We start from the raw sequence: 13,013 nt of genomic DNA on the forward strand, positions 1-13,013 counted from the left end.
AAGGCGAAATCCATTATTTGTGCCTGTTATTCGTGAGAATCCAGTAGATGGCACCATGTTCAGTGATATGTTGTAGGCAAGACATGCAACGGAATGAATAACCATGTTCAGTGGTCGAGAATAAAACACAGAAATGTAGAGATTGTTTCTGAGTTTTATTTGAATCATCGAACACAACACCCAATGTTATATAGTTTTGTGGAAATGGCTGTTTCTGTAGTAATTTTAAACATATATATGTATGTAATATGTTATTTTATGAATCCCGGTAAACCCGTAGCAGTAAAACGATGTATGTAATATAGTAAAACAAATAAAACGGCCGTGCATTATAGGTATGAAATAGTAGCAGTGGTGTGCCTGGAGAAGTGGGTATACGGTTAATTTTTGCCCCCATTTTTAAAGCAGAACAGCAAATGATGAATGCCTCGGTGTTATAATGTAGCCCAGGTTTTCACCCTGATTTTATGCACATTTTTGACGTTTCGTATCAGTGATGACCACAGAAGTGGTGAAGATTCTGCAATCAATCCTGGCCTACAGGCTGTATGAAGAGACAAAAAGGTTAGTACACAGGATGTCCAAAAAATTGTTGACTTCCTGGTTCTTACATGTGAACCTTACTTAAAGACTTAGAGTACAAATGAGATAACATTATACAACCATGTCTTTTACTGATTATCAGCATCAGTAAAAAAGTAAACTAATTGTTAATATATTTATACAAATATTATAAATCTATGTTTCATGAAAGATCATTTGGGTTCGAAATGCATAAAGGTAAACGAGTGATAACAGAATGTTTAGGGTTTTTACTAACCCGTCCCTTTAAATTTTTGAGTAATAACAATCAAATTACAAAAGTTGCTGATACTTTGTTTTTTTTTTCATTTTAAACCGGTAACATTTAAAGGATATAGAAACAGAATTAAAGAACGATAATTAATTTAGTTTAAGTTAGTAAAACCATGCGCTTTAGCATGAACTAGTGAAGGTGGTCATCTTTTTGGCGTGTCACACTGAGACGTGTAAAAGCTTTCGGCAATTTGTATTTACATGACTGTGGAAAGGGTAAGAAAGCGAAGCCTTTCGAGAGAGACTTGCGGTCTCGTGGACTTAAAGGTGGGGTAACCGATTTTCCGAATTACGCTTTAGACAACTGTGTCGGGCCTAGAACCGAAACAACCTTGTAGCCAATCAGCAGTAAGGTGCACAGTGCACAGGACGGACATGAGCCGAGCGCTGACGAAAGTAAAAAATTGGGTAAGTTGTGTCTTTGTTTTGGTGATTTGTACATCGACCTGTGTGTTCAGACCAAATTTGACAATTTAAACCAGAGGTAACGGGACGCACACCATCCAAAAAGTTCAACCTTTGTCTCATCAAGTTTTGGCGATCATCAAGATGTTTTTTTTAGCAAATGTGGAACAAGCCTTTGTGTTCTTTTGAAATGGCTTTGTAACCCTTTCTAGACTGATACATTTCAATTACTTTGTTTCTCATCTGTTCTTGAAGTTCTTTAAATTGCGGCTATTTGAGATCTTTTAGACTACTTCAGTTTGTTCTACTTAAGTGATCAGTGACAGGTCTGGCAGTAATAAGGCTTGAGCGTGGCTGGTGAAGTTTAACTCAGTATTTCAATTTATCACAGTTAATTCATGATTTTAATTACAATTACTTTTTCACATAGGGTCAGAAATGTTTGGATTGTTTTTCCCTTAATAAAGAAAATCATCGTTTAAAAACTGCATGTTGTATTTACTTTGGTTTTCTTTGAGTAATAATTTGTTTGATGATCTAAATAATTTAAGCATAACAAATATGCAAAACAAACAAAAAATCCGGAAGGGGGCAAATACTTTTTCACACCACTATATGCTTGTAATGCAGTCATTTGTCATGACGTAAATGCAACTGCTTAATGTATATTTATTATTTGTATACACTATTCTTCTGTATAAACGTTTTTATTCGTGAATAGCTGGCTAAACAAAAAAAAATAAAGAAATAATATAAATAAGTAAATAAAGTTCCCGAGTGCCACCTTTGTACCCCCACTTGCAGTCTTTGCACTTGACTACTTTCAGGACGTATTTCCTGTTTTTGGCCCTTCAAGTGGGCATGAAGATCCCAAGTGAGCATTAAGTATTTCTAACCCGATGGGACACACTTGGCAAGTGCAAACATATAACATTAATTAATGTGGTGTTTCTTATTATGAGATAAAAAGCAGTTTTACAAAATACATAACTCTGGAGTTTTCACCAATAAAATATCCAACAATATATTTTACTACAAAATTATATGTACTGTCTATAGTCAAGGAAAGTCAGATTTATTTTTTTATAGTGCTTTGCTTATATTATATCAAAGCAGCTGTACCCCCCCAAAAAAAGAAAAACACATGTTAGCCAAACATAGATTAGATATAACCTTAAAGAGTAGTATAACATACACTGGAAAGCTTTCCGCATCATCCCGCAAGACCCGAGCAAAAAGGCTCGTGATTCACATCCAGAACATGATCCATGAAGCGGTGTAGTGTTACATGTTTTATTGGTGAAAATTGGTGAATTATGTATTTTGTAAAACATTTTTTATCTCATAATTAGCAACAACACATTAATTAACGTTATTTGTTTGCACTTGATAAGTGTGTCCATTTTGAAATGTGACTGTTGCTCAGCTCCCGTGGCATCATGAGATGGATTAATGTCCATCCGATCCACACCCACGAATCTCTGCTGAAGTGGTAGAATATCCAGGTATTTCCGGCATAAAATTTTTTGCATACTGAGGTTTCGGACATACTACTATTCACTACTCATGTTCATTTTCGCCTACTATATAGTTACTATGGTTCCAAGTATTGCTCGTGCACAAATTGCAAGCGCCTCTACGCGCGCACCTGCTGATTTGCATTATGTCATAAACAATAGAGTTTGTACATGCGAGCATAATCTTACAGCATTTATAATGATCTTAAAATCAAAACATCGTAAAATAAGCGAGAACACTTTGTAAATAAATGAAATATCGCATGACCAGTGCTTGTTTGAACCATGTGCCTGTTGAAAACTTGCCGTTGTTCAATAGTTAATCACTTCAGCTAAATAATATAATGCTCAAAAGGATGTCCAGACTGGTGTGTTGCAACATTACAGATATAATTAAGTCTTCTAAGTATGAATGCTCATATAAAAAAATATCGAATAATTAAGTACTAAATGAAATAATTCAAATGATAATATTACTACAAATAGAAACGGGACTTTTAACATACTCTTCTTTCATATGTTTCCGGTTGTGTTACGCCTAAAATAGTTCGATTCAAACCAAGACAACCATAAATATATTTATTGACACACACTTAAAAAACACATCATTACTATCATAGCACTGTATTTGGTTGCTTTGGTTGTATTTGGCGCTTTCAAGATATTAGTGTCAACATCTTCTAAAATGAATAATAAAACAGCCGTGTTGATATTACTAGTCGGCGGACGGATTATGTTGACGGAAGTAGACGTGGAGTTTGTGATGAGCCAAACCTACAGTATTCACTGACATATCTATAACGTTTAGATGTCCAGGCCTACATCTTGCAGATAAGTGCTATTAATCTGGCTTCGTAGTTATTTGGAAGATGTTCCTGTTCTAGGTTGTTATTTGTCTGATTTAATGGAGATCTTGTTGTCACTATAAACCCAAAGGACTGCCGTTCGTTGATTTAGTGCTCTTAAATGACAATTGTTCGGTACATTCGAAAATAAAAAAGTCATATGTAATTCATACTAGCGTTTTTATAAGGTCATGACTACAGTTGCGTCTACAGCTGTATTTGTATAGACACTAAGTGAATTTTGTTTAGTCAATTCTAGTTAAACTATGGGTATACAACTTTAAAGTTATGAATGCTGGTGACAGCAAATGCTCTTTTCAACAAGAATTTGATGCATTGGCAGATTATAGAGCGACATAATATAAAAGTTCTTTAATATACTATATAGATCGTGTTAGTCCATGAAAATGTCTCCTGTTCCTGTCATTCCTATTATCATCAACTGTTTGATGTCTGCAATGGGGTGCATTGCAACACTTAAACTTATTCCAGCTTTTAAGGAACATTTTATATCTGCAAGACTGTTTGGAATGGACTTAAATAAAACCACCAAAAATCAAGTGTGAGTGTTTCATTTATTTAAACACATTGTGCAATTAAAGTATGCATTGTAGTTTGATATCTGAAAATATCTGCGTTTTTTAACTAGGCCTGAGTCACAAGGCGTTATCAGTGGCACAGTCTTCCTCATCATCCTTTTCCTCTTCATCCCTGTGCCCTTCCTCCAGTGCTTTATGGGAGAGCCATGTCAACGGTTCCCTCACAATGAGGTAAGAGCTAAATCTTCAACTATGGTTCGACGTAAACAATAAACCATCACTGTTTGGTATGTATGTGTACGCTGCAGTACTTTTTCAATTCACATCTTTCTTTTCCTTTTTATCTCTCAACTATGATACTGTCATGAAGTTTGTGCAGCTCATTGGTGCATTGTTGGCCATCTGCTGTATGATTTTCTTGGGCTTTGCTGATGATGTTCTGAACCTACGATGGAGACACAAGCTTCTGCTGCCCACTATGGCTTCTCTTCCTCTCCTTATGGTCTACTTTACTAACTTTGGTAACACCCTAATCGTCGTTCCCAAACCTTTCCGGGTGCTGCTAGGGATGCATCTCGACTTGGGTGAGTTTAACCATCAGACATCATGGTATAATATTTTCAAAATATTCTAAGCACTTTTTTTTGTATTGTGTTTCAGGCATTTTGTATTATGTTTATATGGGAATGTTGGCTGTGTTCTGCACAAATGCTATCAACATTTTGGCTGGTATCAATGGCATTGAGTCAGGACAGGCTCTCTTTATATCTGGGTCCATCATCGTCTTTAATTTGCTGGAGCTCAATGGTAAGATGTTGGCCCATTTGCTGTCTTGTCCACGTCCTATGTGACACTTTTTTTTTTTTTTAACCTAGATCCATAATTCAAAACTCATGTTTCTAGAAGGTAAAGTAAGTTAATAAAGTAATTTATAGAAATGATCAATTAAGGAAATTTACGTTACTAATATTGCTTTGTTTATATAAGTCCGTAACATTGGCTTGAGGTCTTAACACCTCTTTTGTCTTTTTATCCTCTGTCAGGAGACTACAGAGATGACCACGTTTTCTCTTTGTACTTCATGATTCCATTCTTTTTCACCACGTTAGCCTTGTTCTACCACAACTGGTTTGTTAAAACTATTTTTAAGTTATAGTTATTGTTAGCGTACGACGTATGCTTAAATATTTTTTTATTCTGCTGTACAGGTACCCTTCCTCTGTGTTTGTGGGAGACACATTCTGTTATTTTGCAGGAATGACGTTCGCAGTGGTTGGAATCCTCGGTCACTTCAGCAAGACCATGCTGCTGTTCTTCATCCCCCAAGTCATTAACTTTATTTACTCTCTGCCTCAGCTGTTTCACATTATTCCCTGCCCCAGACATCGTCTGCCAAGGTGGGTTATTACAGTAAAATTAAAAAAAGCAAAGATTTATATATGAAGGGAAATTGCGTCAATACAGTGAAACTGACTTGCTTGAACCCTCACCTCTAAAACATTATTGCAGGCTACAGTCAGACACTGGAAAACTTGGCATGAGTTATTCCAAGTTCAAACAGAAAGACCTCGGCAAATTAGGACAACTTATTCTGAAGGTAAAATCACACCTCATTATCATTATCCTAGTTTGTGAAGCCAATTATTATTTCATGCATTCTGAATACTTAGAGTTTTTTTATCCTAGCGGTAATTCCTCATTGTATAACATTTATTATTTTTCATGGCTGGTATTAAAGTAGTCCAGTTAAGATATTGTAGAATATTTTGACAGTATGCTTAATATTAGAACTCGAATCAGTGTTTATCCAAGAAGAACATATTCTACTTGGCAGACGGTCACCCTGTGTAGAATTTGGTTTGAATGGCACTTTCTAATCTATCCTGCAGGTGGCAGAAATGTTATGGCTTCTGGATGTGCATAGGGGACCGGAGGGAGATGATGAGTTTATTGAGTGTAACAACATGACCCTTATCAACCTGGTACTGAAAATACTTGGACCTACACACGAGAGAACACTGACTGCAGTCATGTTGTTTATACAGGTATGTGTACATTCTAAATTTCTCAAATCCTATCCTTTACTTATGTACAGGCAAGCTTCATGAGATTATTATCTTCAGTGATTTATATGGCATAACTGTTGTTTAGATGGGATGACATTTTTTTATTGCGTTCACAGGTCTTGGGAAGTGCTGTGGCATTTGGAATCCGGTATCACCTTGTGCGTCTTTTCTATGACATCTAGAGCCCTCAAGCTCGATGTTTAAAACCCTGAGAGACTTGACAACCTGCTGCTTTCATTTTATGGAAACCATATTCCACTGAATAACTGTCTGTTCTCTATAAACTATGGGATCTTTCTACAGTGCAGCTCATTACTGTTGTCTATACATCTGGAAATTTGACAGACAACAAATTATTCTCATTGGGATTTGAACATCAGAACATTATGGACGACATGTCTCTGACTACTTATAAAGAACAGTGTGAACCGAAAAGCACATTCTGTTTTGGAATGGGAATATTGGTGATGCAGGGATGTAGAAATTAGGATGTATTTTTTTGAGGAGGCTCAGAGATTAGTTGATTTTCACATTTATTTTTCTGTCTAATAATTTTCTTCAATTCATTTGAATAAATCAATGTGACTATGGACCACACTAGTTTTGGGGCAGAAATATTTTATTTGTTTAAGTATTCTGCATTCAGACCTGAAATGAAAACACACTTCATTAACAACATCCATCCATCCATTTTCTACCGCTTATCCGGGCTGGGTTGCGGGGGCAGCAGTCTAAGCAGGGATGCCCAGACTTCCCTCTCCCTAGACACTTCCTCCAGCTCTTCCGGGGGGACACCGAGGCGTTCCCAGGCCAGCCGGGAGACATAGTCCCTCCAGCGTGTCCTAGGTCTTCCACGGGGTCTCCTCCCGGTGGGATATGCCCGGAACACCTTCCCGAAAAGGCGTCCAGGGGGCATCCGGAAAAGATGCCCGAGCCACCTCAGCTGGCCCCTCTCGATGTGGAGGAGCAGCGGATCTACTCTGAGCTCCTCCCGAGTGACCGAGCTTCTCACCCTATCTCTGCGGAGATACCCTGCGGAGAAAGCTCATTTCGGCCCCCTGTATCCGGGATCTTGTCCTTTCGGTCATGACCCACAGCTCATGACCATAGGTGAGAGTAGGAACGTAGATTGACCTGTAAATCGAGAGCTTCGCCTTGCGGCTCAGCTCCTTCTTCACCATGACAGACTGGTACAGCGACCGCATTACTGCAGAAGCTGCACCGATCCGTCTGTCAATCTCCCGTTCCATCCTTCCCTCACTCGTGAACAATACCCCCAGATACTTTAACTCCTCCACTTGAGGCAGGAACTCTCCACCAACCTGAAGTGAGCAAGCCACCCTCTTCCGACATGGAACGTCATTAACAACAATATTTTTAATTAAAATATTTTATTTAAATTTGACTGCACTGCACATTGTGAGTGTTATGTTTGTGACATGTTGCGAAGTTGACTCGAAAATGAACCCATGATCTAACAATACCATGGGTAAAACAAATTAATTATGTCATTACTAACATAAAATTTGTGAATGACCAAAAAACACATGTATTTCTTTATCGTATTAAAATAAATGTTGAGAGAGACACTTGTGCTGCCGGAACACGAGAAAAGGTCCTAAAGTCTTACGGAATGATATTTTTGACGTACCTCGTGAGTGTAATTTGATTGGCTGAGGTTTGAAACAGACGGCGCAAAGGCGAATTCTGATTGGTTTAGTTATTTCTTGGCGAAACGAGGAAATGTTTCGAGTACTCGCAAAAGGTGAGTTATTTATAAAACCTTTAAGACTTAATTCATTCCGTCTTAAAATCTTGAGTGAACTATTCTTCAACTTTGCTTACCCGATTCAAGTAAAGAAGAACAGTCCACAAAATGGAGGCAAATTTGTTCCAAATCTTTTTTGTTCTGCTAACCTCTCATGCTAGGTCAACAACTTCCGCTTTAAAGTTACCAGCTGTATAATTTTTGTAGTTAAGAAGTTTGCATGTTTTGAAGTTAACTATTATAACTTTGTTTATTCATTGAGCCCTGTTGTTGTCATTTGCGGACGGAAGCATAATTTGACAGATATGAACAGACGGCTAACATGGTTCTCAATTAACTGTAGTGTTCCTGTGTTTCAGAGAGACGAAGGACCAAACATTGTTTAACTTTCAGTCCTGCACGATGCCCTCCTCGGGCAAGCGCGCCCCGCGCAGAGAGGAGCTGCAGCTCGAGTTGATGTGCGAGTGGGGCGTGTGTCAAGAAACGTTTGGCAGGATGCAAGAGTTCTGCGAGCACGTAGAGAAACATTATACAAGTGTAGTGGAGTCTGAGACTGATTTATTAGGTGGGTCCATGGAATGAAAGTGTCTTAAGACATTTATTTGATCAACAATTAATGATGCAAAATGGTGCTACATTTTATATTTACAGAAGAAGAGCATAACTGTCTGTGGCGAGACTGTGGCTTTTGCTCGGTGGATGGGGATGGGGAGCTTCTCAGACACATGTTCTTTCATTGCTACCACATAAAGTTAAAGCAGTGGGGACTTTCTATACTCAAGGGTCACAATGACATGGGTTCCTGCTCTGTCGGTATTCATAACCGCAACATTGTGCCTGAGGTCCAGGAGAACTTCTTATGTCTTTGGGAACACTGTGAGGTAAGGAGACAATCCAATTCAGATGCCTATATGTATTCTGTTCATCAGAGCTATATTTGTCTGTAGTTAGATAAAATGAAGTTCCAAATCGGAAGTGTAAGTGACCAATAAATGTGTTTGTGTCCAGATGTCTATGGATAATCCAGAGTGGTTCTACAGACATGTGGAGATGCATGCCCATTGTCTGGAGCCTAATGAAGAAAGCGTTTTGTTTTGTGGCTGGAAAGGTAAGTAGTGCCTTAAACATTGTGTATCAAGCAAATATGATGTGTTTGTGAGATGAAGACAAACTTCGAATGAATGCCTGTGGTCTTATCCTCAGTCATTTTAGTGGTGAGCCTTGCACATATTTCCATTTTAGAGAATTGTTCCTGATTGGTTTCCATTTCACTTTTCTTTTGACTAGAATGTGAGGCCTCCTTCAAGGGCAGGTTTAAGTTGCGTGAGCACATGCGTAGTCACACGCAGGAAAAACTTGTGGCATGTCCGACCTGTGGAGGAATGTTTGCCAACAACACAAAGTTCTTTGACCACATACGACGGCAGACCTCCATAGAAGGTGGGTTCAAGCTCTATGATTGGACATGTTGCAGGGAGGGGAATAACATATGCAAAAGAATCAGCATTAACGTGGCCCTATCCTAACATCTTTAAAACTTTAAATGTATTTATTCTCTGTTCTCATCTTATTCCTTGTTTACTCGTTTATGTCAATTAATTTGTTTAAATAATTTTGCCTTACGTGTTTGTTACATGTGTTTGTTTGATAGGTCAAAGATTTCAATGTTCTCACTGTTCTAAACGCTTTGCCACCGAGAGGCTCCTGAGAGACCATATGAGAAACCATGGTATGTGTCTTTTGTATACACGCCTTATGTTCTGTATTGATCAGGTTCTGCTCATGTTTACATTGTTAGTAATACTGCATTTACTGCAGTATTACTAACAATTCAGATGTATGTGCATACTGCACATACAGACCAGCAGGTTTAAAGATTAAAGACGATGATAAAGTAACCTGGTTGTTCTAGTAATGTTCCTATCTGTTCTCTGATGACAGTCAACCATTATAAATGTCCACATTGTGACATGACCTGTCCCTCACCATCATCACTGAGAAACCACATAAAGTTTCGTCATTCCAACGAGAAGCCCTACAGCTGTGACTACTGCGAGTACAGGTGAGGGCCCTCGGGTCAGGTTATCATTGACTGTGAAATGGATCCTTGTTGGATTGTCATATCTATTGTATTAATTGAAGATGTTAATGTTTAGAAAGTGGAAGCTAATTTGTCTGTGCGGTTCTCAGCTGTAAAAACCTTATAGACCTGCGGAAGCATTTAGACACTCACAGCAGTGAGCCAGGGTATCGATGTGACTTTGCTGACTGCGGCTACTCCACCCGCTCCCTTTACTCAATCAAGAATCACTACAAACGTGTTCACGAGGTGATCCAATCAGAAGACACCAGCAAAATCAACACCCAATCAGCCAAAAAAACATAAACATGTAAAAATCAGACAGTCTGACTGAGTATAAAATCACTTTGAACATACAGAGGTCAAATTTATGTAATAATATATATTTATAACCATTTTAATGATTTTTTGAGCAAATAATGTTTGTCTATTTAGATTTAAATATCTAATTTAATTCATGTGTTGTTTTAGAGTTGAAAGAATGAGAATGTAAAGGTTTTGATCTGTGTTTAGGGAGATTACACCCCTCGCTATAAGTGCCACGTGTGTGAGCAGTGCTTCACACGTGGGAACAATCTCACAGCCCACCTACGCAAGAAACATCAGTTTAAATGGCCATCAGGACACCCCAGATTCAGGTATAAAATAAATTGTTCTAGTTTCATATAGCTTAATTTGGTTTTTCAAATGTTTGGTCCTATCAATTTTGTCAGGTTAGCCTATCCGACCAAACCAAACAATCAGATTTGAGTTAACACTTCAGATGCATAGTTTTAGACAAAATTCTAATTCAAAGTCCGACACATAGCTTTAGCAGAGACAAACAAAAATAAATCAAGAACGAAAATGAAGTTATTTAATTAAAAAATAGATACAAATTAAAAAAAGCTGTTTCTGGTGGTCATTTCAGATATAAAGAGCATGAAGATGGGTTCATGCGTCTGCAGCTGATCCGCTATGAGAGCGTGGAGCTTACAGAACAGCTGATGCGAGAGAGACAGGGGGACAGCAGTGAATCCAACCCGCAGAACATCCAGCCCGGTGAAGAAATGGAGTTGGGAGCTCTTGGCACCGTGGGTGGAGTTACAGAGACTGGAATGAGGAAGGAGGCAGCAGAAGACTGTAGGACACAAGAAAACAGAGAAAGTGTGTTTCTGTTAATGACAGCCGGTACGTCCACAGAGACCGAATCTATAAGCGAGGAGTCCGTGATGCTACAGCTACAGGACACTGCACAACAGCTGGGCATGCAGGTGGTCTAACTGCGCCTCTGCTTACTGAGCTTCCCAAGACTGATTTTTCATCATTTAAAAGGAGTTGGAACGTGCCTATTAACATTTGTGGTTTCATGTGTTGTTTTAGGAGACTAACAGGGAACCAAAAGTCAAAACAGCATGTACTTTAGGAGCTGAACTGACACAATGTTGTTGTTCATGATGTTGAGCAGCGTGTTATTTTTTTTTAAACAATGGAGTTATGTGGTAATTTATACTGCCAAGTTTCAAAAGGTTAAAAAGATCCATTTAAAAGTACAGCGTTAAAGGAGCGCGGTTTCTTTAGAGATGACAGCTCTCGTGTTTTCTCCTTAAGCAGGGCATTATTATCCATTAACATCTTAAATATCAGTTTTGTATCGTACATAAAGTTATTGGCTTCACAACATATGGAGCATTAATCCCATTAATTTCTTTGTTTTATGAAAAACACTTCCAGAGACATTTGTCCGAGATCATTTTGTGTTTTATAGAAGAATGATGGTCTTTTGAAGTTAGAAGATAGAAATGAGGATTAACAAAATATTTCTCGAAACTTGACTATGAGAGAGAAAGGAAGAGTAGAGAAGTTTAATCCTACTGAACAATTTAACTTGTTTTTTAGACTACAGGTTTAGTCTTAATGTGAAGGGAGAATCATTTGTCTCTCCTAAATTCTTTTTACAGTGTATAGTCTTATACAATTTGGCTGTTTGCTTCTGTTTAAAAAGTGCCCCTGAAATTTAAGATCAACAAATACGCGTGTTATTTATTTGTCAAAATTTCTATTGGGGTCAGTTTATGGGTACCTGCGAACTGCATATAGAATATGTTTTATTGAAAGTTTCCTTCTGTTGATAACTTGCTTTCCCGCAGCCTTTCTATTAAATTAAATTAAAAGTTTTCAAAAGTATTAATTGGTTTCTCATTTTTTAATTGTCTTCCATTTACACTCTTAAAATAAAGGTTCTTCACGACGCCATAGAATAACCTTTTTTTGTCTGAATGGTTACATAAAGAACCATTCTGTTTCACAGGTTGTATATGGCGAAAAAAAACGCTATGGAAATTTTAACTACATGTCAGCAACAACATGTAATTTGTAAGCCTTCTTGTCAAGCTAGTTTTTTTAAATTAACAATTATTTTTGTCTACAGGTGTTATTGTCGTCCAGTTTATTTAAAAGGAGTTTAAATAAACTGGACGACAATAACACCTGTAGACAAAAATATTTTTTTTGTTTGAAAAAAATATAACAAAGGTGTTTTTATTATTGAGGTACCTGCAGCAGAATAACGTTTTTTCAACTATTATGACAAACTAATAATTAGATTCAAACAAACTGTGTACATTACTTGTCCAGTAAATTCAGTGCTCTTACAGTTAACTCTCATCTCTAATCTTATGCTAGGTGGTTAACAAGATTAAGGGTTCGGTTCTTTACTGAACACTGCAAGTTTCTGCTTTTGACACTCCGCTCTGTATATGGATACCATGACAGCATGTTTGATAAAGTAAGTGCAACTTTTTTTTCTAAAAATGATCAGCCACAATATTAATATTAATGTTTTATTTTTAAATAGATTTACGTCGAAATGTAGTTATTATTAGGTTTTAGTATTAGTAAATATTTTGTAGTTCTCTAACAAGTTAAATATGGCATTTGTTGCAATCTTTTTGAAGAA

General features: G+C 37.5%; 2 protein-coding genes across 2 annotated transcripts; both read left to right on the plus strand.

Moving 5' to 3' along the window:
* The first annotated feature begins 3,304 nt into the window (after positions 1–3,304).
* dpagt1 (dolichyl-phosphate (UDP-N-acetylglucosamine) N-acetylglucosaminephosphotransferase 1 (GlcNAc-1-P transferase)) lies at positions 3,305–6,824 on the plus strand. Its single transcript, XM_056744859.1, has 9 exons — positions 3,305–4,184; positions 4,272–4,392; positions 4,532–4,745; positions 4,822–4,968; positions 5,205–5,289; positions 5,370–5,558; positions 5,671–5,758; positions 6,051–6,206; positions 6,344–6,824. Exons 1-9 carry the CDS (start codon positions 4,024–4,026, stop codon positions 6,407–6,409), a joined length of 1,227 nt encoding a protein of 408 aa, XP_056600837.1. The 5' UTR covers positions 3,305–4,023; the 3' UTR covers positions 6,410–6,824.
* Positions 6,825–7,912: 1,088 nt separating this feature from the next.
* On the plus strand, positions 7,913–12,241 carry hinfp (histone H4 transcription factor). The gene is made up of 10 exons (XM_056746026.1): positions 7,913–7,992; positions 8,355–8,560; positions 8,647–8,876; positions 9,004–9,103; positions 9,283–9,435; positions 9,647–9,724; positions 9,937–10,057; positions 10,186–10,324; positions 10,589–10,713; positions 10,986–12,241. Exons 2-10 carry the CDS (start codon positions 8,398–8,400, stop codon positions 11,335–11,337), a joined length of 1,461 nt encoding a protein of 486 aa, XP_056602004.1. The 5' UTR covers positions 7,913–7,992; positions 8,355–8,397; the 3' UTR covers positions 11,338–12,241.
* Positions 12,242–13,013: the final 772 nt, after the last annotated feature.

Source organism: Triplophysa dalaica, chromosome 4, assembly GCF_015846415.1.
Source record: "Triplophysa dalaica isolate WHDGS20190420 chromosome 4, ASM1584641v1, whole genome shotgun sequence".
NCBI lineage: Eukaryota > Metazoa > Chordata > Actinopteri > Cypriniformes > Nemacheilidae > Triplophysa > Triplophysa dalaica.

Excerpts from the sequence above, each read along its gene's own strand:
- dpagt1 (XM_056744859.1), top strand. The coding sequence starts at position 4,024 with ATGAAAATGTCTCCTGTTCCTGTCATTCCTATTATCATCAACTGTTTG. Across the intron at positions 4,969-5,204 it reads TAATTTGCTGGAGCTCAATG|GAGACTACAGAGATGACCAC; the intron begins GTAAGATGTTGG and ends ATCCTCTGTCAG. Across the intron at positions 5,559-5,670 it reads CCCAGACATCGTCTGCCAAG|GCTACAGTCAGACACTGGAA; the intron begins GTGGGTTATTAC and ends ACATTATTGCAG.
- hinfp (XM_056746026.1), top strand. The coding sequence starts at position 8,398 with ATGCCCTCCTCGGGCAAGCGCGCCCCGCGCAGAGAGGAGCTGCAGCTC. Across the intron at positions 9,104-9,282 it reads TTTGTTTTGTGGCTGGAAAG|AATGTGAGGCCTCCTTCAAG; the intron begins GTAAGTAGTGCC and ends TCTTTTGACTAG. Across the intron at positions 10,058-10,185 it reads TGTGACTACTGCGAGTACAG|CTGTAAAAACCTTATAGACC; the intron begins GTGAGGGCCCTC and ends TGCGGTTCTCAG.